The sequence below is a fragment of the Sturnira hondurensis genome, unplaced genomic scaffold, assembly GCF_014824575.4.
Source record: "Sturnira hondurensis isolate 20B ecotype Veracruz unplaced genomic scaffold, ASM1482457v3 Scaffold0015596, whole genome shotgun sequence".
Taxonomy (NCBI): Eukaryota; Metazoa; Chordata; class Mammalia; order Chiroptera; family Phyllostomidae; genus Sturnira; species Sturnira hondurensis.
Window position 1 is genome coordinate 9,912,591 of NW_028088227.1, and position 25,561 is coordinate 9,938,151.

The window sequence follows — 25,561 nt, forward strand, 5'->3', positions numbered from 1 at the left end:
CCCACAATCCAGGCATGTGCCCTGACTAGGAATCAAACCAGTGACCCTTTGATTTGCAGGCCAGCACTCAGCCCGCTGAGCCACACCAGCCAGGGCAAGACATTGCATTTCAAAACACCATTATGAAAATGAAGTTAAGCAATAAATAGACTAGGAGCAAATATTTGCATACCATATATCTGATGAAGGACTTGTATCCAGAATATATAAATAATGATTACAATGCAATAAAACAAATAATCTAATTAAGAAATAGGCAAAAAGTTTCAACAGACATTTTACCAAAGAAGATGTACAAATGGTTAACGTGTTCATGAGAAGATGCTCAGCATCATTAGTCATTAGGGAAACGCAAATAAAAATCACAATGAGGCCCTGGCTAGCATAGCTCAGTGGATTGAGCACAGGCCTGCAAATCAGAGGATTGCAGTTCGATTCCCAGTCAGGGCACATGCATGGGTTGCAGACCAGTTCCCTGCAGGCCAACTCCCAGCAGGGGATGCACAAAAGGCAACCATACATTGATGTCTCTCTCCCTCTCTCCTTCCCCTCTAAGGATAAAAAATAATAATAATATTAAAAAAAATAAAAATCACAATGAGATACTATCTCATTCCTACTAAAACAGCTATAATCAAAAAGAGACTACAAAGGGTAGGCAAGGGTGTAAAGACTTTGGAACAAACATGTGATACTGGTGGACATGTAAAATGATACAGCTACTCTGGAGGACAATTTGGCAACTTCTGAAAAATTAACCATAAATTTACCGTATGACTAAGCAATTTTACCATATGACTACTCCTGGGGAGCTCCTCAAGACAAATGAATATATGTCCACAAAAAGACCTGTACTTGAGCCCTGGCTAGTATGGCTCAGTGGATTGAGTGCTGGCCTCCAAACCAAAGGGTCTCCAGTTCAATTCCCACTCATGCCTTGGTTGCAGGCTGGGTCCCCAGCAGGCGTGTGTGAGAGGCAACCACACATTAATGTTTCTCTCCTGCTCTTTCTTCCGCCCTTCCCTTCTCTCTAAAAATAATTAAATAGTCTCTTTAAAACTTGTACTTGAATATCCAATATCCAATAGCAGCATTATTCCTGATAGGTAAAAAGTAGAAACAACCCAAATGCCAATCAACTACTAAATGGGTAGGTAATTGTGGTATATCTCCACAATGAAATACTATTTAGCAATAAAAAGAAATAAAGTAATTAATGCTACAATATGGATAAACCTCAAAAACATGATGAGTGACAGAAACCAGACGCAAAAGACTGACTATTGTGTACTTCCATTTCTATTAAATGTCCAGAGCAGGGAGACTGTAGTGCAAGAGTGGATTCGTGGCTGCCGAGGGCTGAGGGCGGGACTAGGGGCTGACTGGGCAGAGGCACAAGGGCTGTTTCAATCGGAGCCATGGTGCTGCCTGCACAGCGTTGTGCATTTACTAGGAACCATCGAACTTTACACTAAAACTCGGTGAATTTTATGGTATGCAAATTATATTTTGATAAAGCTGCTTTATTCTTAAAAAAAGAGGGCAATTTAAGCAATTTTAATTCTTCAAGAAAAAAAGGAAAGAAAAACAAAAGGAAAGAGAAGGTATATAATCGCATAACTAGGCGGCAACTTCGGAGAAGTTGGGCCTGTAGGGAGCAGCCATGGCACCAGCCAAAATGGCATGATCCTAAAACTCCACTTCCACAAGGACTGGAAGCCACACGTCACCATTTGGTTTATTCAGCCCGTGGGGAAGGCTGCAGCTGCAGTTGCAAGGCCTGGTAAGCCAAGGTGTGCCCCACCCCTGCCCCCCGTACTGTGCCCTGCCTCTGGACCCATTGGGCCCCACAGTGAGATGCTGCCCTACAGGTACCACACCAAATGGTAGCAGGCAGGGCAGCAGCTACAGCTTGGAGAAGTCAAAGGTGGCCGGCATCCACGAAAAGGTGGCCCAGACCACTGGGATCTGATGGGTCTGTGGAGATGGACCGAGAGCAGTGAGTCCCTGAAGGCCCATGTGCTATGGCCGAAGGAGTGCGGCTCCAAGCTCACCCTCTTCCCCAGGAAGCCCCCCACCCTCAGGAAGGAAGACAACTCTGCTGAAGAACTCAAGCAGCCGGCCAGCCAGCCAGCTGACAGGGCCGTCATGCCCACAGAGAATGTCTACAAGAAGGAGAAAGCCAGGGTGATCACAGAGGAGGAGAACATGAGGATCTTTGCCAGTCTTCGTATGGCCTGCACCAACGCCCCGCTCTTTGGCATCCAGGCAAAAAAGAGCCAAAGAAGCTGCAGAACAGGATGTCAAAAAGAAAAAATAAGGTGCTACTGGCAACCTATGATAAGAAAAATTGATAGTATCCCAAGTAAACAATAGGTCAAAGTTACTGTGCAGTTCATAGCACAAGGAGGGAGGGCAGGCAGGGGACAGACAGCATTAGAATGGGAAGTGAGAAGACAGGCCAACAGGAAAGCACCGCGATGGACTTAAGGAAGGAAAGGCCACCAGTGTAGCTCAGCTCTCTGAGCTTGATGTTCTTTTCTAGTTCATGTGAAAGCTTAAAAAAACCCCAAATAAAGCAAGACAATAAAAATACAACAAAACTCATACTGTTACAGCATGAAGGATTTTAGTCAGATACAGATTATTTTGTTTTTCTTTGAATGAACCCTAGGCATTCCCTTCCAAGTCTTTGAAGAAGCAAGATGGCTTCTCCTCTTACAAAATGGTGTCCCATGGTCTTGGCCAAAAGCAGAAGCTGTGACAATTGAGTAAAGCCCCTTTCCTGTCCTGGGAGACTGAATTTCGGTGGAAAGGATGAAGTCATCAAATTGAAGTGTGGCTGGCGAGGCAGAAGGAAAATGTGTAGAGATGTGAGTCCATCCTGAGCTCATCTTGCAAGAATGAGAACTGAGAGGATTAACCATTTAAGCTGAAGAATTTTAAGGGAATACATTCCATAGTTTTAACCTGCTGCTGTGAACCTGCAGGGGCGCTATTTTCCCAAGTCAAAGACTTTTTTTATAGCAGGTTGGGAGGCTCACTTACGAAGTATTTCCCAGAGACTCCTTTGCAACAGAGAAACCAACCAGGAACAAAAATTCAGATGTTTTGCTTAGAATTTAAGCTACTTATTAATAATGGTTATGAAGACTACAGCACCGTGGGAAATGTTTATGATGTGTTATGGGAAAGCAGCAGGACCCAAAGTTGAATTTATACCTTAATTACAACCATGTAAAAGTGGTATATGGCAGAAAAGGCCAGAATTACAAATGAAATGCTGATGCTGATTATGCCAGCACGGTAAGATTGTCAATGACGGATGTTCTTCTGTTTTTCAAAATTTCTTTAAAGTGGTTATTGACTTCAGTATGTTTAAAAAGTGAAGTGTAAGCAAGTCCAACAGCCCCTGCAGTGGTGAGCCCACTCATTTGCTCACGGGACAAACAGTGATGGGCACAGTTAGTCTTAGAAACCAGCAGATTGAGCGGAGAGAAAGCTAATGTTGTTCTTCTGTGAAGATGGAGTCAGTGTCTCAAAGAGAGAGAGAGACAGAGAGAGAATATATCTCTTCTCTCTCTTCCACAGAGAGAGAAAGCTTGAGAAACTTCCTCTTTCTGTGGAAGAAAAGAAATAGATACTTAGGCAGGATACCCTTCACCAACAGCGTAACACCTAACATATCAGAACTCCAAGGGCAGGTGGGGTGAGCTGAAGGGAGGGGTGGACCCACTATCAGTTCTGACCCCTCTTGACTCTCCCTGGGTGACACCTCTTTGTCAGTCACCTTTGGAAGTACGTTATCTCCTTAATGGAAAGGCAGGACCCATCCTGAAAGAATAAAACAATTAATTTGAGAAGGGATCAGGACTAAAAGTAGGAAAAGAGGCAGAGGTAAATGATTATCTTGTTAGATTGCTTTGTGTTTTTAAAGACAGTGTAAATACCTTCATTATCAACTATTAATAATAATGAAATGACAATCCTGTCCTCACAGTTAAATGTATTAGAAAACCAGCTTGATCCGTCTCTGCCCTTTTGTGCTTTGCCTTCTCTAGATTGAGAGGCAGTCATTACTGAGGCTAAAGATACATCCTGAGGTTCCATTGGTCAGAAAGGCAATCTTAACAATAGGGTTTCAGTGGGAAGACAAATGAAGAGGCAGAAAAGGACCTTCTTGCAACCAGGAACTCTAGGAAGGAGATCAAAGTGTTTTCTGGAAAGCAAGGTTTTCCTTATCAGTGATGGGCCTGCTGATCAGCTAGAGTCTTTTTTAAAAAAAGAAAAAGTATCCTGTAGCTGCAATTTTGTTGATTAAACCCAATTTCTCCAAACCTGCTTGTCCAAAGAGCTCTCTGCTGTAGCAATTTGTCAGGTTTTGAAAGGAGACCACATAATCACAGGTTATTCAGATTACTTTCTGGTCACTGAGTTCAATGTCTTTCACCCCGAGTACCAGGTGTCATCCACATCCTGGGCGGAGCAAAAACCAACGGCGTAAAAAGAGGGGGACTGGGTAGGAGGTGGTAGAGGAGTGAGCAAAAAAGAAAATAAGAGAGGAACTCCTGGACACGGACAACAGTGTGGTTGGTGATTACAAGGCTGGGGGAGGTGGGGGAGGGGATGGGGGGGATGAACAGTGATGGAGGGAGACCTGCCTTGAGGCGGCGAACACACAGTACAGTGTGCAGATGCTGTGTTGTGGAACTGTGCACCTGAAACCTGTATATTTTTGTTAACCAGTGTCACTCCCAGTAAATTCAGTAAGAAAAGAAAAAGGATAAAGTTTTCAACACTGGAGAGTGAGACCTGGTCCAGGCAAATAGGTCACTGGTAATTTATTTTTATATGTGACTAAGATAACCACATTTATGAGCAAGAACACTGTGAAAAGAATTTAGTGTTATCAGGAAAACTTACAGAAGTTTAATAATAAGCATAATCCTTGTCTTCTTTCAAAGTATAGTAACTAATCCTGAATGGCAAATAGCTCACTATCTCATCAATACCTAATTGATACTATTTTTTATGCCAGAAAAGTTTTTCTAAGTTGGGGAATTTAAAATATGAGGACTGAGTGGGGCAGAAGACTGTGTTGTAGTCCCTAAGGAAACAGAATTTAAATGTTGAGCCCTGGTTGATGTAGCTCAGTGGACTGAGCACAGGCCTGTAAACCAAGGGATCGTGGTTCAATTCCCAGTCAGGGCACATGCCTGGGTAGCAGGCCAGTTCCCAGCAGGGGACACATGAGAGGAAACCGTACATTGATATTTCCCTTTCTCCTTCTCTTACCCTCTAAAGATAAATAAAATCTTTTTAAAAATGTTGAGAAAAGACTGTCCCTAGGGGTGGGAATAGGAAGGAGATGAGTCAGACACAAAGGAAGGGAATCAGAGAAGAGGGGAAGAACCACAGTGTCGTGGGCTGCAGGCACCAGGCGGGGAGGTTCGGTCAGCTGCACGAGATGCTGTGGGGAGTCAGCTGCAGGGCTGGGTCTTGCGAACTTCACAGTCAGGTCCTCACCTGTGCAGCGTCTCCTGGAGCTGTGCAGTGAGAGACACCTGATTTGTCCAACAAGTATTCTCGGAGCTGTAGTGTTGCCACTGGTCCGATGGTGGGGACCTGGAGTGGAGGACCAACTGCTAGGATTAAGGAGTCAGTAGAGGTAAGAAGGAGCACTGGTGAAGCTGGGAGGAAAACGTGGAGGTAGAAGGACAAACTGGGCAAAGGAGGAGTTTTATTTTAGGGACGGGGAGAACTGAGCACACTTGCGGCCAGCAGAGGAAACACTGAGGATTCAAGGAGATGGGAGGCCACAGGCTCAAGATTCACAGAAAGGAGAAAAAAGACTTATTTCGAAAGAGAAGTAAAGGGAGAGAAAGGGGTACTCTCTGGAGACTGTCAGGCTGAGAGGTGGGGTTCGAGGGTGAACCAGTGGGTCAAAGGTGGTCCTCTCTGTAAATGGGGGCCGACAGTATTTACCCACAGAGAGTGGTTACGGGATTCAAACAAGATGGAAGAGTGAAGGCCCTTAACATGGAGCCTTCGCTAACGCAGTCTTTATTATACATAACTGGTGGGGAGTCGAGTGCAGGTGAGTTGAGGGACCTGAACTGAGTGAGGTGTGGAGAAGCCAACTTCCCAGTTTGGGGGGACCAGATGGAACGAGGCATGATAATGTTAATAACTGAACTCTTCCCTGCAGTAAGAAGCAGGAGATGGGGGCAGCGACAGAGGGCAGCTGAAGGAGGAGACATTCTGAGGCCAGTAGCTACCGATTCCTTGGGTGTACACAGGCAGCAGCCCCAACAAGCGCGATTAAGCATGACTTGGGGCCCCGATTTCTCCCTAGATATCGTCTGAAATTACAATAAGTTAATATCAGTTAACAAATAAATATTCCTAAAGAAGAGGCAAGGAGAAAGGCTTTCACTATTTAATATAATACTTTAGACTCTAAAGTAGCCCAGGATGGCTGTGAATGTGGCCCAACACAAAATTGTAAATTTACTTAAAACATTGTGAGATTCTTTTTGAGATTACTACAGTGTATTTAGTGTGTGGCCCAGAGACGCCAAAAGGACGGACAGGCCTGAGTGAATTAACCGCTGTGTTCGGGTCTAACAAACACACGCCAAGGTGCCCCCGTGGGAAGGGCAGAGTTGCCACTCACCAGTGAGGGCGGCAGGAAAGGTCCCAGAGAAAGCCACAAGGTGGGTGTTGGAACAGGAGGAAAAGGACTCGCAGACAGGGACAACTGTGTGGTGATTTTGGGGGGAAGGAGGTATAAGGGACTAAATAGTAATGGAAAAAACACACAACAAAGATTTTTAAAAATGCCAGATGAGTTGTTAAAAAAAGAAAAGAAACAGGAATCCAGGGCTGCATGTCACACAGAGGTGAGCTGGGAATTCTTCAGGTCACCTGGCGAGGTAGCTTAGCAGGGAGTCTGCCACTAAGTTCCATGCACTCCTCAGAGGCTCTCTCTGGGTTTCACCTTCCCTTGTCCTTGAATCTCATGTGGCACCTTTGGTATCTAGACAGTCAGAAATGGTGAGCTTTTAGAAAAGAAGACAGAGCTGGAAGGGACTTCACACATCATCATCTGGCCTCATGTTACAGATGAGGAAATTGAGGATCAGAAGGAAGTGACTTGCTTAAGGCAGCACAGCAACCAGCTACTGAGCCAGAATCAGAAGAGTCCCGGAATCTGGCCGTGTGTCCCGCAGCTGCTGGCCACCACCTAACAAAACTACACAAGGCGAGGAATGCCTTCTCCTTTGTGGAAGTTAATGATTAAAACCTACTCTGATCTAAAGCCACTAACCACAGTTACTAATTAAGCCAATTTCTGTGAGAAAAGACATTTCAAACAGTAGAATGTTCTCTTCGGCTACATTTATAGGCCTTCAAATTGTAGTAGCATACACTGTACAATTAGAATATTTCAAGTACACTTAAAAATATTTCATGATACAATGCATCAATCTCTGTAGCTTTGCTTTAGATTCCTCTTCATTGCACGCCTCATGCTGGGCCTGATAAAATGGTTTTGTAACTTTTGGGTGGGGAGGAATTTAACTAAAACAACTTCACTTAGTGTTTGAGTGAACAAGGTAATAAAACCTGTTTGCTGTGTCCGCTGTCTCCAGATAGGGCTGTAATTACACCACTTGAGGAAGAAAGGCAGCTAAGTCTCGATCTAGATCATTCACGCAAACTCAGCCTCCCTGTCCACGGCGCTCTCACGTTGCAGACCTGCCAACCGAGGAAGACGTCCCCCGCCCCCCACAGCACGGGGCGGTGCTGACCGACCGCGGACTGCGAGGCTCCCTGTGCCCCTTTTGTAGCTGGTGTCTGTGGCTGAAGACCAAAAATTGATATTCTGAGGTTTAAAACACAGTATCGCCAAAGAATTGCCCAGGACAAGAATTATACACATGAAACTTGTAGAAATTAAAGGTATTCTTTACACCAAAGTCATACAAATAAATGCATTTTACTTGAAAAAAATGATCTTGTTCAGCTTTTAAAAAAAGTTTTGTCCTTTTAAATATTTGAAAAGAAAATTTGTCTTTAAGACAACAACCAATTTAACATTTGATAACATTTTAATCTTAATTCAAATATTTGGCATTTTCTTAACGCAACCCCTCCCCCCAAACGTTATAAAAACCAGGAAGCACAAAGTACATGCATGCACACCGTGTCTATAAATATAGACACACAGTTGCAAGAAGACAAAGCGTGTTTTTTTCCTTAATCACTGAACCACCCTCTGTTGTGACAGACTGGCCACTGGTTTTTTCTTTGACAGTGCTCCCTGGCTGGCATCGGTAGTGTTTCTCTGGACACCTGCCTCTTCCAGCTTGCTCTGTCCTCTCTAGAAGGAAAACCACAGGCCACCGCCCTGGCGCCATCCCTGCTCAGTCCAATCAATAGGGACTTATTTCCTGTCCATTTGCTGAGGTCACAGGAGCGAATCTCATTAATTATTTCTGCTACTGCAGCCTCAAGTGCGCTTCTGGCGTGACAAGTGAAAACTGCTTGACCTTTTTCCTTCTGTTTCTGGCAGTTCCAAAAAGAAGACAGTACTCATTTAGCAACGTGACAAAAGGAAGAAAAAAATGTGTATGTTTTTAAAGTCATTAACAAATTTATATATCTCATTATAAAAGCTCTCCAGATCACCTCATTCCTCAGTTTTTTTTTCGGCTAACGAACAATAGTGTCTTTTTAATTTGGTGTCACGAAAATCTGGTCACAGCAAACACGATGTTTTCTAAAGCAGATCTGGCCTCCGAGGGAGGAAAGCTCTCCAGGGCCGCCAGTGCCTTGTTTCCATGGTAACGACACAGGTCAATAGCTGAAGTCACACCTTTGCCAGCTCTGATTGTTTCTCGCAACTGTTAAGAAACAAATGCACAATAAAAGTCAGTTTTTAAGGTACCGCAGTTACATTGGGGAGGGGAGCTGAAAAACAAAGAAGGGGACAACCAATATGGATCCCTCACTTCTGCCACGGTCTTGGAGGGAAAGAAGACACCATTCCCCAGTGGCCACGAGGCACTAACGTTCATTCTCTAAGGCTGCTGGGGGCCTGCGCTCCTAGGAGTACTACTGGCCCCAATCAGCCTAACTGCACCTCCTCCCCGACTCCCACCTCCTGGTATCTTGAAATGTGCCCTACTGGGGGACGGAGATAAGGAAGGTGGACGGCCTTTACATCTCTGGCATTTTGCAATCAGCAGCCTGGTATTCTTACGTGAGGAAGGCTTCATTAACATCCTAGTTAATAACTGATTTTTTTCTACATTGTATGTTGACACAATAGTCCATAAGAAAATTCAAGAAAGACACTACATTTAAAAAAATTACATTTTTAAAACTAAGAGACTATTTGGGAAGAATGAATTTACAGCACCTTTCATAAAGAATACGGTAAACTCTCGCCAACCAAAGGAACTGATTTCCAACAAACTGATTATACTTTAGGGAGGAAAAAGATTTGTAATCATTTGGTCTGTCCACCTCCCCCTTGCCCTGATGCCATCTTCTCCCCTCTCCCTCAGGGAGTGAGGTCTCAGTCCCCCCAGACCTCACGTGTCTGCTGAACTCCCGACACCAGAGCCTGGGGGTTCTCCTTCGTCCCTTCGTCCCTGCAGTCAGGCCCCACGGCAGTGCCAGTGTTGTTTGCCCGTGACCGCGCTTTCTGCCTCCAGAGGCTGGGTGGGGCCAAGTGACAAGTTCTAGCCCATGTGCACAATGGACTTCACTTCTGGGCCACAGCGTCCACCTGCCCATGTGAGGGCACACTCTCCCTCTGGCGCACCTCCCAGCCACACTGGGGCCAGTCCTCGGCCGGGGCTCCCGAGGGGCCCCAACAGGCCCCACAGTGCCTGTCCGACCTGACCGGGACACGTAGTATGGGCAAGAAACCATTCTCTGTCCTCTAAAGCTCTCAAATTGATCCCCAGCGCCACCACCATAGCTCAGGCTCCCCTCACCCCTCACCGGGGTTATTTTTTGCACTCACCTCCCAGGGAGTCTCCCCACTGCCAGTTCTACGCCCCTGGACTCCATCTGTCTCCCTTTTCATCACGTACTTGGGGAAACAACTTGCACCTCTTGTCTCTCCTGACACTGCCTTCATCGCCATCAGGCTCCCCAAATTCCACTTGGGTACAATGCACTCAGCTAGGATGACAGCCCTTAGGGGCCGGTGCCACTCTGCCTAGGCACGACTGTACCCCCCTCTGCGTATCTGCAGTACAGCATTATCATACAGTGTTGGATTTGAATTCTTCATTCATCCATTTATCTCTTCACTAGACTTTAAGCTACTGTGTGTATAATCCACGAAATATAAAAGAATAAAAGATATAACCTGTTTTGTTCCTCTAATTAGAAGGGGTGAGGGAACAGAGTTTCCACAGAAGCTCAGTGGCTCACCCAGGATCACAGACAAAGAGCGGCAAGGCTGAGATGAGGAGCCAGGTTTTCCAACACCCAGTCTAACAGCACACAGCACCGCACTCTGCCAGGCTCTCAGCCTCTGTGGGTACTTCCACCCCGCATGGGGACTTTGGGACTCTTGCAGCCTAGGTAGGGTTCACCGGTCTCTTGCCAACCATACTTCATGAAGACACTGAAATGGTGCTGGCTAGTCAGAGGCAGCCAGATTCAAACTCTCATTGCAGCTTTGGAACCTTAGAGAAGCCGTGAAACCGCCCTGAGTTCTGAGTGGAAGTACTACCAGTCCCCTGTAGGCTGCCGGGAGGACTCCGTGGACAGCAGAGCGCTCGGTGGTGCTAAAACACTACAGCTGTTCAGAGCAACTTTCTTCCTCCTCCTCCTCAAGCCCTTGGACACTGCCAAGACAGCCCCTCCATCCACCAAGATCAAGTCTATTTAAGCTTGATGTACAATCTCAAAGACAGCTGGACTCGAATCAGACCAGCCTTAACGATGCTTTAAAAACATGCCCCATATTTTCATTATCTTTAATTACTCTAAATCTAAATTAGACAGGTCAAAAACACTATTCTAGACTTCTAGGTTTGTACCTGCAGGCATATGGATACCTGTATGGCTGGATTTCAATTTGCAAATACAAATTGAGCACCTAATATGTGTAAAGAGTACAATGATCCTTCTCTGTTTTACGAATCGGATACTAATGAAGGGTATATTATGAAAAGCAGCAAAATCAAAGTACAAATGCAGGACTACAGGTAACTAGAAGAACAAGGGATCGAGTTTAATTAGAAGACAGTCACAGAGGCCTTATAGGGTAAAGTAGGTTTTGAGGCATGTCTTGAGAATGTTGATAAGCAGGGGGTCAAGGGTTACCAAAGGAATTTTAAGAAGAGATTGAACATTGACACAAAGACGAGCAGAGTCCAGTGTCCAGGGAATAAAGACAGACTAGTGTGATGGAGCCTCAGGAGGAGGGGGTGGGGAGTCAAGGAAAGCTCTGAAAATGATGCTAAGAAATCTAAACTTTATTTAAAATTTAAAAAATTATTATTACATATTTTTAAAATACATAAACGTTGAAAGACCAGCACAGGAGTTGGCAAACTATGACCCCGGGGCCAAATCTGGTGCCCATTTTCATAAAGTTCTGTAGGGACGCAGACTGTTCATTTCAGTATCTTTGGGCAGCTTTTGTGTTCTGACGGCACACAGGCAGAGCTGCGGAGTGAGCAGCTGCTGCAGAGGCTGTATGGCCGCAAATCCTCAAATATTTACACTTGGGCTTTTATAGGAAAAGTCCGCTGGCTCCTCAACTAGAACAATGAATATCTTCTACCTCAGTCCAACCGTGGTTAATATTTGCCATTTTTATTCTGTCTGCTTGTGTGTGCATGTGCATGTTTTCCGAAGCACTTGAAAATAAGCTGGGGGCAGAGGCATGGCAGTAATTAGCCCTCCAGGGGAGGAAAAAAGCTCTATTTGTACCATTTTCAGAATTTTGTGGTATGAACACTCCCATCATTGAGTTTTAAGCTACCAAGGGTTGTGGGATCACAAAATTCTTGAATATTTAACAATAGGCTCTCAGCTGGTAGGGCCTGGACACAGCACGGAATCCAGGACACTTCTCCTTTTTTGACATGCCTCTCCGAAGATAAGAACATCCCCCGAAATAACAGTATCTCATCATCACCGCTAGGCAAGCTCGAACAATTCCCTAATATTATCTGACATCTGGTCCATGTGCAAATCTCCCCAGTCGACTTCAACATATCTTGTTTACCCTTTTTCATTCCAATCATGATCAGTCCTGGTTCACACGATGCATTTGTTTGCTGTGACACTTTAGTCTTCCTCCCCCATGACACTGCTATTTTGCAAGGACCAGGCCATGTTGCACAGTGTTCTACATTCTGCATTTCCCTGATCATTAGATTTTGTTCAATACTCTATAAACCTTATTCAGCCAGACGCAACTGAATACTGCAAGGTGGCTTACACAGTATTTAGACCATGGTAAAGGGTAACGGCCTAGACAGCACCCAGCAGAACATCACTGAAAGTTACTCAAATCCCCAAAGAATTTATTTCTCTTACCCCATGACTATTTTATTTGCAGTTAATAGTTAAACCTACTCTCTCCACAAAGGTGGGCTCACAGGCTTTGCATACCAAGGGACCCAGTAGCTTCCATGTGTAAAATGCCCATGTAATGACTCACCAGCCATCCAACCTTTCATGGATGGGATTGTTCATCACAGCCATCGGTGAGCACTTTCACTGGCTGCATGAGCTATTGGCGCAAAGGAAGTCCTTCAGGTATAATTAATAGACTATAAATGAGATTCATCTCTTACTGTAACTCCAGATAGGCAACGGGTCTATCCTGACAAGACAGTCTTGTCCTACTTACATCCATGTGACACAAAAACAATTAAGCTGGGGTTCCCAAACGTGGCTGATCACAAGATTCACTCGGGGAGTTTGAAAATGTAGATGCCATTCCTAGAGATGGTCATAACAAATTGCTTCTTAGGTCATTCCAATGATTGGCCAGATTTGGGAGTATCTCACTAGCTGGGGCATGTATTTTGAGTCACTATATGTTAAAAATAGTTGTGTTAGGTTTATACTGTATCAGCTATACTTCCAACCAGTTGTCTTTATAATGATCTAATTCAACTCAACAGGCATTTGTTGGGCACCTGTGCAGCCCAGGTACATTGTAAAGGCTGGAGATACAGAGAAAAACAGTGCCTCCCAGGCCCACCTGTCAGAGGGGCTTTTATGGGGCTACAGACCAGGAAGAGTTAAACAGAACACAGAGGGACTGGACCTATGACCTTGATTCTAATAGTTGCCAAAGAAAAGACCACAATTAAAAAACAAATCCTTCCACTTTTGCCTTCACCTACATTTTGAGTGGGCAAAGCCCAAACTAACACAGAGACAGAGCTTTCCCTGTAAAGATGTGGCTATGAGAGCCAGTGTGCCCATACTGACCCTCATGACTTGAAAAACACTTTAGCTGTAAAATAAATAACACACACACACCATCCCAAAGGTGAATTATTAGTCTGTGTTTTATTTCCCTGATATACCACTTTAGGGCACTAATATAATTAAATCTCTAATTAATTCAACTAAGTAATTGTGTAATTGTGGCATCACCTGAAATAAATTACATCTGAATCCCCTGCTAGAGGATCCAATTAAGGATATTAACACAGACAGAAGAGGATGCAAAGTACTTAAAGTTAAGTGCACTATTATTTAACATTTGCTAAAAGGTGTTACTAAACACCTTTCTGCAATAAATGTTGGTTTATGAGGCCCTTTTTAGATAATCGTTGTATGTCTTTAAAAAACAGTTCAAAAGTACAGGCCCCGCCCTGGGGTCTTAGGAGCTTTAAGAGAAGTGGAGGCAGAAGTAACTTCTCGCCAGTGAAGTCACAGAAAGACTGAGACCTAGAAGAAACCCCAAGCACAATCTTATCTTCTCACTGCATTAAAAGAAGATGCTGGGATGACAGAGGCTAGGTGATGCGGACAAGACTGTTCAGGGAATTTATGAAACAGCCTGGGTTTCATTTTCGCACACCCAGAGCTCTTCCTCACCACAGCACTGCGAAAGACATGAAAATAACGCCAGGTTTCTTTTCCTCTGACTGGACGGGTGCTCAGAGGAAACCGCGATGGTAAAAGTTGTCTGGGACAAAAGGAAATCCACTCATAGGCCTATTATCAGATTTTTTTTGTCTTCACTTGAGGACATTATTTCATTGCTTTTAGAAAGAAGGAAGAGAGGATGGGAGAGAGAGAAACATCCATGCAGGAGAGAAGCGTCAATTGATAGCCTTCTGTATGTGCACCAACCAGGATCGAACCTGCAACCTATGTATGTGCTCTGACTGGGAATCAAACCCGGAACCTTTCAGTTATGGGACAACACTCCAACCAACTGAGCCACACTGGCCAGGGTGTCACTGATGTTTTTAAATTTCCTTTTTCCATAGAAAAATGTTCAGAAACAAAGAACCTTGCCAGAATGTGCAAAAGACTGACAAGTTAATGGGGGAAGAAAAATAAGGGGCTTCGAAATGTAAAGGTTGTGTTTCAAATAAAAACAAGTAAGCTCAAATATTTGCAAAAGATATATTAGTAGTAGAAGACAAAAAAGAAATAGAACAGCTAAAGTATGAGTTAAAATTGTGATGACTAAATACGTTCCACAGTGAGAGGCCTTTAAGGATGAAGTCTGCACTCACATAGCCCATTACAAGTCATCAGGGAGGCCTTGGACGCAGCTACCATCCTGACTTTCTTTTGCCTTCCGGTGTCCTTCAGTTTCCAAAACCACCCATTCCCCCACTGCAAACACAGTATCTTTAGGACAAGGAACTGAGGGACCCTTTGCCCCGCCAGCAGCCTTCTCATTTTATCTGCTGGCCCTGCAGGGCTTTCATTTTCTGGAACTGCCCCCCCTGCATGCCTTCCCCCCATCATCTTCCTCCTCACTCTGGAGACCTGGTTTCTAGTCTAGGGCACCTTCACAGAACTACCCACCCACCTCTGTGTACTCTCGAGTGCGTAGGATGCACACAAACATCCTTCCCTGCTAACTGAAAGACTGTGAGGAGTCGCACAGAGATGGTGAGATTCAAACAACTAATGTCTTTCAACATAGGACAGAAGAAAAAGATGAGGACAAAAGTGCATTCTGGAACTCAGGCCAGTGAATTTATGAACAGTTATGGTAAAATTCCAGAAAGGGATATTAAGTACATAATTTGTGGGTTCTAGAAAAAAGGCAGTGGGGAGCACGGCCCCAGTACAGGTCACAATGAACCAGAAAGCCATGACAAAACACTCTTGCTCTGACTGACATGGCTCAGTTGGTTGAGCATCATCCCACAAAATGAAAGGCTGCCGGTTCAATTCCCAGTGAGGGCACATGCCTGCGTTATGGGCCAGATCCCTGGTTGGGGCATATGTGAGAGGCAATGGAATGATGTATCTCTCCCTCTCTTTCTCCTTCCCTTCTTCTCTCTCTAAAAATAAATAAAAATAAAATATTAAAAAACCCTCTATTTTCTTTTTTTGGTATGACCACTTCACTGTTACCTTAAGAAACAGTAAAGATAGAGTATATTCAGATTTGGGAAACAGTCCTTGGTGGTTAGACAGAGAAATGGGGTTTGGATTAGAGTTTGGTATTATAAGTTTGAATAGGTAAAACAAGGGTAAAATGGTTTATAGTTGGTTTATATAGAGCAGAAAAGCAATCTCCAGTTGTGCTACAGGACCCAATACTTGGTTTCTTTCCCTTATCACAGTTCTATGCATTGCTTGAAGATAAGGAAGAAATGCCTACTAGATTTTAATTTTCAGATGTCATACAGTCAAGAGCTAATACATGGAAGCATCAAAATTTTAATGGTTTTGATATGTTGAACAAAAGACTGATACTAGCCCAATAAAATGTAACAGGGACATCCATAGAGTTGCGCATTTAGGTTTCAAAAATTAATTGTAAAAGTGTAAGCCGCAGTATGACAGTGACTCTTAAAAAATGCTGAGAATCTTGGATCACCCCATTCCTTACATAAGTCAAGGCTAAAATGTAGGTTTATTTCATTTTTTAAACATTTCATTCATTTTTAGAAAGAGGGGGAAGGGAAGGAGAAAGAGAAGGAGAGAAACATTAATGTGTGGTGGCCTCTTGCACACCCCCCTACTGGGGACCTGGCCTGCAACCCAGGCATGTGCCCTGACTGGGCATTGAACTGGCAACCCTTCAGTTAACAGGCTGGCACTCAATTCTCTGAGCTGTAGCAGTCAGGGCTATAAGGTAGATTTTTAAAAAGCAAACACAAACTTAGGCAGCATCAACAGATGCACAAATCCCAAACATAGGCAGGAGTGGTCGCGTCACACTCTTTGATGGCCAACTCATGTTTAGAAAAGTATATTCAGTCCTGGGCACCACCGCCGCGAGTGAGAGGGGCGTTCAGGATAGACTGGATCCAGTGTTAGTTAGGGTCAAGAAGTATTTGGCAACATGTCGTGTAAGGAAATGTTTGCCTGGAGGAATGAATTAAGGGAAATTATGAAAGCTATCTTCAAAAATCTAAAGTAATTAAATGGAAGAAGGAGCAGCCCTGTTCTATATGCTTCAGGGGATTGAACAAAGAGTGATGAGGTGAAGTTCTGGGAAGCAGATTTCAATTACCAACAAGAAACATCTTTCAAATGACTACAGTTGTCTAACAACAGAATAATTATTTCTGACAAGTTGTGAACTCGCTATTAATCAAAGTCCTTAGCGACAGGATGTCCAAGCTGAGAGTCTGAGTGAAACTCTTAGGAGGTGTGCGAGGTGAGTCAGTGCAGGCTCCAAAGTGCATCTAGCTCCCAGATTCGGGCTGATGGCGCTTCAATGGAAAGGTCTTGTCAACTCGGCAAATGGTCCAAAGGAAAAGCTGCCATGAAAACCCTTCTCTAATACAATAAAATGTGAAGGGTACTGCAAACAACATAACAAACATTTCTTTTTACCGAAAGCAACAAATTATTTGCAAGAATCTGTAGGAAAAGGTTCTAATTCTACTGATCTTAACTAAATATCTTACTTTGGCAAAAAGTTGAGACGGAAATAAGAAAATTCTTAGTTCTTTTCTCAATCACATTAATTTGCATGCAAAAATACAATATGAATTATACTAAATTTGAGGCTTGAAACGCAATCGGTGCTTCATGTTTTCCAAAGGAAAATGTAACAATTTATAAATAATCACAGCTTTATCCACATTCTGATTCAAAGTTACTTTTTAATTTTGGTATCATATTCCAATTCTACATATTGAAATTCAAAAAGCAAAGCTGGGGCTGTGAAGCTTTTTTGTAAACTCTGCAACATAAATTCAAAAGCAAAACATGTCACAGGTTGCAGAGTGCAGCTAGGAGCCCATTGGCTGTGGCTCTTCCCGGAGCAGTGAGCTCTGTAACCTCATGGCGAGTCCATGCTCCCAGGTTAGCCAGGAGAACACTGTTGGATGGGAGCACTCATCCCATTTGGGATGGGAGCACTCACGTCGTGCAGGCATCAAATAGTCCTGAGGGTTACTGAGGAATACGTGAACTATGTTAAGAGTGAATTTGGGTCTCTGTTATTTCATTTTAGTCTGTGTCTTATTTATACATTTCTTGAATACTTCTCATGTCTCAATTTTCATTGAGAACCAACATGTGGGGTGAAGACGGTGCTCGCTGTGGCCCGTAACCTAGGCACGTCTGCAGGGTCAGCCCCGCTTCCAGACAGAGGAGGTCTCCCCACAGTGCTGTTATGGAAGGTATTTTTGTAAATACAGTCCTTGCCTTCCTCAAAAGAATGATAAGAACTTGTTTTATTTAATTCATTAATTATTATCCAGGACAGGAGTTTATTTGGTAGAACTTGTTTTAAATGGTTTATACCTATATAACTTTCTTGGAAGACTGAAGAATGCTCACCAGTTTTTAAAAAATATTATAATAATTATTGCACTGGTTCAGCAAACATAAATCCTCAGAGTCTTTTACTAAACAATCACTATTTCTGAGACCAGAACTATGTTAGATTATAGAGCAATGCACGTTTTCCGGATGTCTGAGAGCCAGAGCCTGCAAGTGTATCTAAATCACCTTGAGAAGCAGCATGGTGGTAACACACTGTGGAGTCAGCTGACCTGGGCAGAATTAGGACGCTGATGATAGTAACTGTGTGAACACCTTAGGTAATCTGATCTCTTCTCCATCAAATGAAGGACTTCAAGGATAGAATTTGATAGAAACACCTGATTTAAGTATGTGTCCTGAACAGAGCACACACTGAAAAACATGTGTGTGATGGCATGAGGGCAGGCATCACAGAGAGATCACAGCATGTACAATGGCCCACAGCCTTTCCTAACAGGTGCCCATGAATCTCGTCAGACCGGATGGCAGATAAAGGTCAGCACAGTTTCCTGAGATCTACAACAAGGAGACCTTCCACAGGCGGCACCATTGTGCTATGCAGGACTCAGTCTTCAGAGATTTGTCTTTGGCTTTATTATGATCTGGTTAATAGGTAAGATTTTCATCAAGCCAGAAAGTCATGGACTTGGAGGAAAGGGCTAGAATCCATTTGTTCATAGGTGGGGAGGCTGAGTGTGCCTGCAGACACTGCTTAGAAAACATGGCTTCCGGCCCTGGCTGGCGTAGCTCAGTGGATTGAGCACGGGCCTGCGAACCAGACAATCGCAGTTCGATTCCCAGCCAGGGCACATGCCTGGGTTGCAGGCCGGTTCCTTGCAGGCTAACTACCAGCAGGGGACGCACAAAAGGCAACCATACATTGATGTTTCTCTCCCTCTCTCCTTCCCCTCTAAAGATATATAAATAAATAAAATCTTAAAAAAAAAAAAAAAAGAAAACATGGCTTCCGATGTACCAACTAAACAAATTACAGAATTCTGATAGATCAAACACCCTGAAATACCAAAATCTTTAACGCTGTACAAAATCAGGCCGTAGGATTAATGTATATGTTTGGAAATACCAATCTAGGTAATGATAAAGACTTCTAGGACTCACATGAACAAGTATAAAGGACACATGGACAATAACTAAGGGTGGGGGGCAGAAATGGGAGGGAGGCGGGGAGCATGGGGCGGGGGGGCAGGCAGGGTTGGGAATATAAGACAGAAAGCTGTACTTGAACAAGAATTAAATAAAAAATTATTTAAAAAAAAGACTTCTAACTTACTAAAACCACAGGCAGGTTCTACACAGACGTGCCTCTCTTTCCTTTCTGTCAAAAAGACACAACTTTGGGCCCTGCCTGGTGTGGCTCACTGGGCTGGGTGTTGCCCTGCAAACCGAAAGGTTGATGGTTTGATTCCCAGTTAGGACACGTGCTTGGGTTGTGGGCAGGTCTCAGGTTGGGGGTGTGGGAGAGGCAACCTATTATTGTTTCTCTCACACACTGATGTTTTTCCTTTTTTCTCCCTTCCTCTCTCTCTAAAAATAAACAAAAATAAAATCTTTAAAAAATGCATAACTTTGGAAAACCCGTATTTTTTTTTTAATGATAAGAAAACACAATATCCCCTTCAGCTCTACTTAGAACTGTTTCAAGGGACTAAACAGGCTCCTGTATGGGGAGAGAAGGCTCCATCCTTTACACAAAGGCAATAGGCTCTGCCTGTGCACAGGTGGCTCCCAATACCACAAACTGGGAGCAATGATTGGATGCAGCTCTCCCACAGTGCAGAGCATTCACCCGCAGAACCAGCCTGGAGGGCATTTTTAGTTAGCTTTCTAGACTGAGATTCAAAAGATTACTCCAATTGAATCTTTATTTCAACCCAGGGAGTGCAAGGCACTGAGGATGAAACAATTTGATTAAAAGTATACTTGGGGGGAAATAACAGGAGCAAAGGTGGAGTCAAATATGCTTTATGAATTAAAAGTACAGAATAAAGGCACAAATATTTGGTATACCTTGGGGTCATTCATTCATTAGTAATTAAAAAATATTTATTGGGTACCTAATATGTGCCAGGTACTGTGTCGAGCCCCCAGAGCATATACCTTGGTGAGCAAAACCAGACCAGGATTCTAGGCTTACAACCAAGAACTGGTCATCGAATATCTAAGACTGCCTCAGATTCCTGATGTTATTTATTATGTAAATATGTAATTTTTTTAGGAGCCAGAAATTCAAAATGGTTAAGAATAGGAGAGATTCCCCCACTAAATACTGTTATGAACTAAGTAATTTCACATTTTATATATAAAGCTGGAAACCAAAATTCAACAGAGAGGGAATATATGATCTAAAGGAAAATAAAAAAGACAGTTGTGTAGAGGATTGAATTAAAATAGTATCCACAGTATTGGGCTAACAGCTGAGAGGGTGGCATAGTTTATGATGTCATACAGAGGATTATTATTGATACCATTTAATAATTTTATTCATGGTGCACAAGGGAATAGAGATTAAGATCATCAAATCTGTCGATGTCATTGAGGTGTGTGGGATTGCTAACACCTCTGAGAACAAGAATCTAATTTTGAAATAACATTAGGAAATTAGAAGACTAGATCATCAGAGCAAGATGATAGTCACCGAGGACCGATGCAAAATAATATGCTAGCAGCCTCAAGGAGGAGAAAAACTAGCTTGATCACGGGGAATGAATAAATGTCCAGAGGGCAACTGTTTTGCAGAATGATTTGAGGGCTTATAATAAGGCACACTCTGGTTAAAGACATTAACGATGGCAAGTGTGATTAATTTTTTTTAACCTTGGAGTGTTACTTTACTCACATTTACCAAAGCTTCTAAGCTTTATTATGGACAAAAATTGACCACTGATTATTTTTCCAACATTAATAATTATATATTGAAGGAGATCTGGAACCAGAGCAGTAGTTGCAGAAACCAACTTCAGTAAATTGTTCTGAAGAACAGATTAAGCAAACTGCATTCATTACTGCTGTAAGGAAAAACACTAGTCTGAAATAGGATTGCCAAAAGGAAAATGACTGGTCTTACCTGATTTTTAAGGAAACAAGAAGTGGGGGATTTCACACTTTCGGATGGCAGCTCTGGCAGATCCTTCCAGGCGCATCACTGCGCTGTGCCGAGGCCAGCAGACAGCGCGGGCCGGTACCCAGCGTGCCAGGTTTCGGTCTCCCTCAGCTGTCCCCCAGTCCCTCCCCCAGTCCTTGAGCCCTGGCACAAAACTTCACGGTGTAAAAAAGTTTACATGTCCCAACTGTGCATTTCTGCCTATTGTTGTAGAAGCAAGCAATTCTTTAGGAGAACAGAATTAAATTCTGATTATTTCACTAAAACACATTTTTTATTTTCCGGTTGCTCAGGTCATAATCTGCAAAAATTTCAAGTCAGAGTACACTTTGAAAACAGAAATCTTTTTTCTTTTTGATTTGTCTTTTAAGGAGCAGAGAAGGGAAGGAGAGAAATAAAACAGCGATGTGCGAGAGCAACTGCCTCTGGAGCGCCCACAGCCCGGGCATGAGTCCTGACTAGGAATCAAGGTTCCCAGGCAGGCACGCCAGCCACCGAGCCACTCCAGCCAGGCTGAAAACAGGAATCTTTAACAAATATAATGTGTTTCTTATTTTAAACAGGCTTCAATGTTGTCACCTTAAAGCCCTTATTTACATTTTTACTTGTCTTTCAGTCTTTATGAAGCATATAATATTTTACATAGTTGCATCCAAATCATAATGATATTTGAATATGAATATTCTTCTTTAAGTCCTAAGGGTGGGGCAAAAGTATGTTTACAGTTGTTTGTAAGGAAAATAATATAATAATTAATAAATAATAACACAAGAATAAGCTTTGTTTCCCATACTCACAACTGTAAACCTACTTTTGCCCACCCTGTATTATAAACACCCCATCTAATTGGACCACAAGTCCTGTATGGGAAAGATGGGGGAAGGGAATGTCAATGTTTCTATGCAGTCTCCATAATTATCACTAAAACAGAAATCCTAAGTGTTAAGACAGTTTGAAGAGGTTAGAGGAAATGAGAAATATCGTGCACACGGTGCTGCTGTATGGGATATTTTACTGACCGAGCTTAGGTAAAGTCCCAGGGTAGGAGAAGCAGCATCTGCCTAAGAAAGGGGTATCGGGAAGAGGAAACACAGCAACATCTGGTCTCTAAACGTGCCAATGTGAGAAATTTGCAGAGCCAGTTAGCTAGGGTTTGGGATAGAACGAGCAGGCAAGAATTGTCTGCCAAAAAAAAAAAAGCCTGGCTTTGTCAGTAAAGAAAGGACAATAATATTTATAAAAAATTGTCTATATTCAAGGTTCAATAAAAAAATTTGGACCCACTATGCAGCAAAATGTTTGACACCATCTATGGATAATAAAAGAGAAGGACCGGCTAAAAGGGCAACCCTTGGACAGGAAAACCATGACAGGAGAGGAAGGACTCTTTTTTTCTTCCTAACGGGAAGTGATGATAAGTGATCACACAAATGCAAATGTCTGTGGACAGCACTGTTAGATGGTTGGAAAGGAATTTTAATGTGTACCCTATGCAAATGCATTTTATAACAAAACAAAATGTGCGAGGGGGGAGGGAGGACGGGAGCAGCCTCTCAGGAGGACCGAGCCAGAAAAATGCGATGCTCTGGGGCCCCAAACAGATCCCAGGAAAGAAGGCAAGTCAAAAACCTGTTCCTTAGAAAAAAAAATCTCTCTTACATTTGACTGAGAACTGGAGGCCTAATGAACTTCACAGTCAAGGCGGAGATGAATATAAAAAAAAGCGTCTGTAAACTTAGAGCCTTTGTGTCAAAATTAGCGGAAGTGTCCAAGGCCATTGGAGGCTCAGTCCTGGGCACCTGTGAAAGAGTAGCAGGAGGCGACCCACAGTGCTGACAGGGTTTGGTTGTGACCATGTGATACTTATATGTATCTGTATATCTGAAGCAATTATTAAAAAGAAATTGGGAAAAACTGCCTGAGCCTCTGATGGAGCTATTTATGCAAGGCATTTTGAATGTGTTAAAAAATTAAGATTGTAGAAAGCCGAACCATAGGTGCCATGTTTTGCCTGAAGTGGTAAAAATACCATCTGCCTCAGTCTCTAAGCAGCATGCTTATTTCACATAGCAGCAGGCTCAACTACAGGCATACGCTCCGCTCCAGCTGGGGCAAATACACAGACGCTTGTCGATGTTTTTCTAAGCGAGCGCAGTCAACAAATTCGCTTCCTTTCAGACATATATATTAGTTACCATAGCAAACCGGGTGAGACTGTGGTCCGAGAAGCTTCTCCACCAGTCCCAGCACACGGCCACAGAGTCCTACAGTTCAACTGGCAGCACTCTTCTCTCTAGCACTGAACTCAGTCAGGTGTGTTCAACCTTGGGGCCAGAAGCCTAGGGAATGCGGAATAGTCTGAGAGACACACAGCCCAGGACTGCGGACCAGTCACTGTAATTAAGACCCCCTGCAGCACTGTGCACGTGAGCAAAACTGTTAGCATCGCCTTCCTGGTCACAGTTCACTTCTGGTAATTACATTCTGTCTAGTAAGGCTCCTGCTGCAGTTTTAACTAGATATGTAAGATGTTCCCTGTTTTTCCATTTTAGAACCTACCGGGTAGAACTGCCTTACAGTTAAACAGCTTCCTTCCTGCCCAGCCCCCAGGTAGACGAGTTTCAGTAGTGGGTCAAGTACGCCTGTGCTTTTGACAACCACCGTACAGAGGCAGGTGAGACTTAATGAATTAAGAGTTGTTGGTGCTTTGATATCATAAGATGAAAGGAACTGTTGCTGTGTAAAGCATTCATGTCCAGGCTCTACTGCAACAGAACTCAATTAAAAAGTAATTCAGTTTCTTATCTGAGTGTCTGAGTATAGACCGCTGTTCTGCTCAATGTGACAGACACCCTTCAGCCCCAGCTGAGACTGAGTGTGCAATGACTCCTCTTCTGCCCTCTCCCCTGCTGCCTAGCCATTCTGAGACTGAAAATTGGAGAGATGGCATCGACAGCTACAGAGCACATGGCCAAAATAATTTTCTATCGTTCTTGAAATCTCACTTTTCAGATAAAATTTGGCTTTTGAGTAAATACAACTTGGCAATAAATAAATTTCCAGCAACAAATAAATTTCATGACTGTCTCCAGAAATGGCCACTGAATTTCAAATGTAGTTTTACAGATAAACCCACTGGGGAAGCCCTAAGCCACCAAGCATGACGCTGGCATTGGTCAGCATGAACGCCATGACCACACAAAACTAGAGATGGGCAGACGGCAGGCCCTGGTGTATGTTACTAGGGGCCAATGGCATGGTGCATAAGAGAATGCTGCAAGTTGCATCCTGCTGACATCACCTCCGCACTTGGTAGAGACGGATATAATCTTTCTTCCCCACGTTACTTGGGTTTAGGTCTGGGTAAGGATGACAGGCTTGGATGGATTACCTAGGCGAAGTTAAGCCCTTAACTATCAGGCCATTACCACATGTTCCAGGGTGGTGGGTTTCCGTTTCCCCGGCAGGAGAAAGAACACCACCGGGCACTGGGGAAGGCAAACTTAGGGCGACTGCACCCGGGAGTGGGCTGTGTTGTACAGTCAATACGCTCTTACTAAGGCTGATCTGAGCATGCGATTCTTGACCCCAGACCTGCCTCTGTCTCCTGCACCTCTCCTGCACAGCGCAGACGCAATTTTGGTCCACGTGCATCTATCAAGCACTCCTGTGTGAAAGCCTGTGCTGGGTACAGGTGCTACGACAATGAACAAAAACCCACCCAGTGCCTGGCTTTCATGGCTCTCACCATCCAGTAGAAGAAGAAAGAAAGAAACAAGCAACTAAACAAAAAGATAAATGTTAAGAAGAAAAATAAAGCAAGTGGGGAGTGGCTACTTGAGACAAGAAGGTCTGTGTCAAGCAAGTGAGTGACGGCAAGGCCCGGGTTAGGCTTGTTCGTGGTGGGGCCAGCGCCAGCACAGCGTCTCGCCGTGTTAGGTGTCAAACATGCAGCACTTGGGTGGGCGAAGTGGGTAAAGGAAGGAAGCGGGGCCTCATAGTATATACGAGATAAGAATGTCCCCATACCTCAAGAGAATGCCTCCTCTCAAGTTTGGAATGGGCCTGTGGAGTAAAGCAGGACTATTCTAAATTGCTCATTTTACACTAAAACTGAGAGAAGACCAAAGAGGTTAAGTGATTGATACTAGATTTTGCAGTGAGTTTGTGGCAGAGCTTGGTCTGGGGGTGTTTGATCTGGGCACCCTATTTTCTTTCTTTTCTTCAAACTCTCCCAATTGTCACGTACTTCTGCAATAAGAAACCCTAACCGAGTTCTCTGAGTCATAAATAAGCATTGACAATCAACAGTCGATTGACAAATTGTGATGGCTTTGCTTCACTTCTTGTTCATAAATAAGCTTTCATTTACATGACAGTAAAATCCCAGCCTTTATCTCCAAACTAGTTTATTGTAACCTTCCCCAGCAACCTTCTCAATCTGGTTGATGCCTGCAACAT

The 25,561-nt window shown here is 43.6% G+C and overlaps 1 protein-coding gene and 1 pseudogene across 1 annotated transcript in view; one reads left to right on the top strand and one right to left on the bottom strand.

Annotated features, from left to right (window-relative positions):
• Positions 1-1,683: 1,683 nt before the first annotated feature.
• On the top strand, positions 1,684-2,320 carry LOC119000351 (60S ribosomal protein L13-like; annotated as a pseudogene).
• A 6,386-nt stretch (positions 2,321-8,706) lies between these two features.
• PDSS2 (decaprenyl diphosphate synthase subunit 2) overlaps positions 8,707-25,561 on the bottom strand; it is a 237,750-nt gene continuing 220,895 nt past the window's right edge. Inside the window, exon 8 of the mRNA XM_037064977.1 lies at positions 8,707-8,909. Within this exon, the coding sequence (XP_036920872.1) occupies positions 8,751-8,909 (159 nt within the window). The 3' untranslated portion in view covers positions 8,707-8,750. The remainder of the gene's footprint in view (positions 8,910-25,561) is intronic.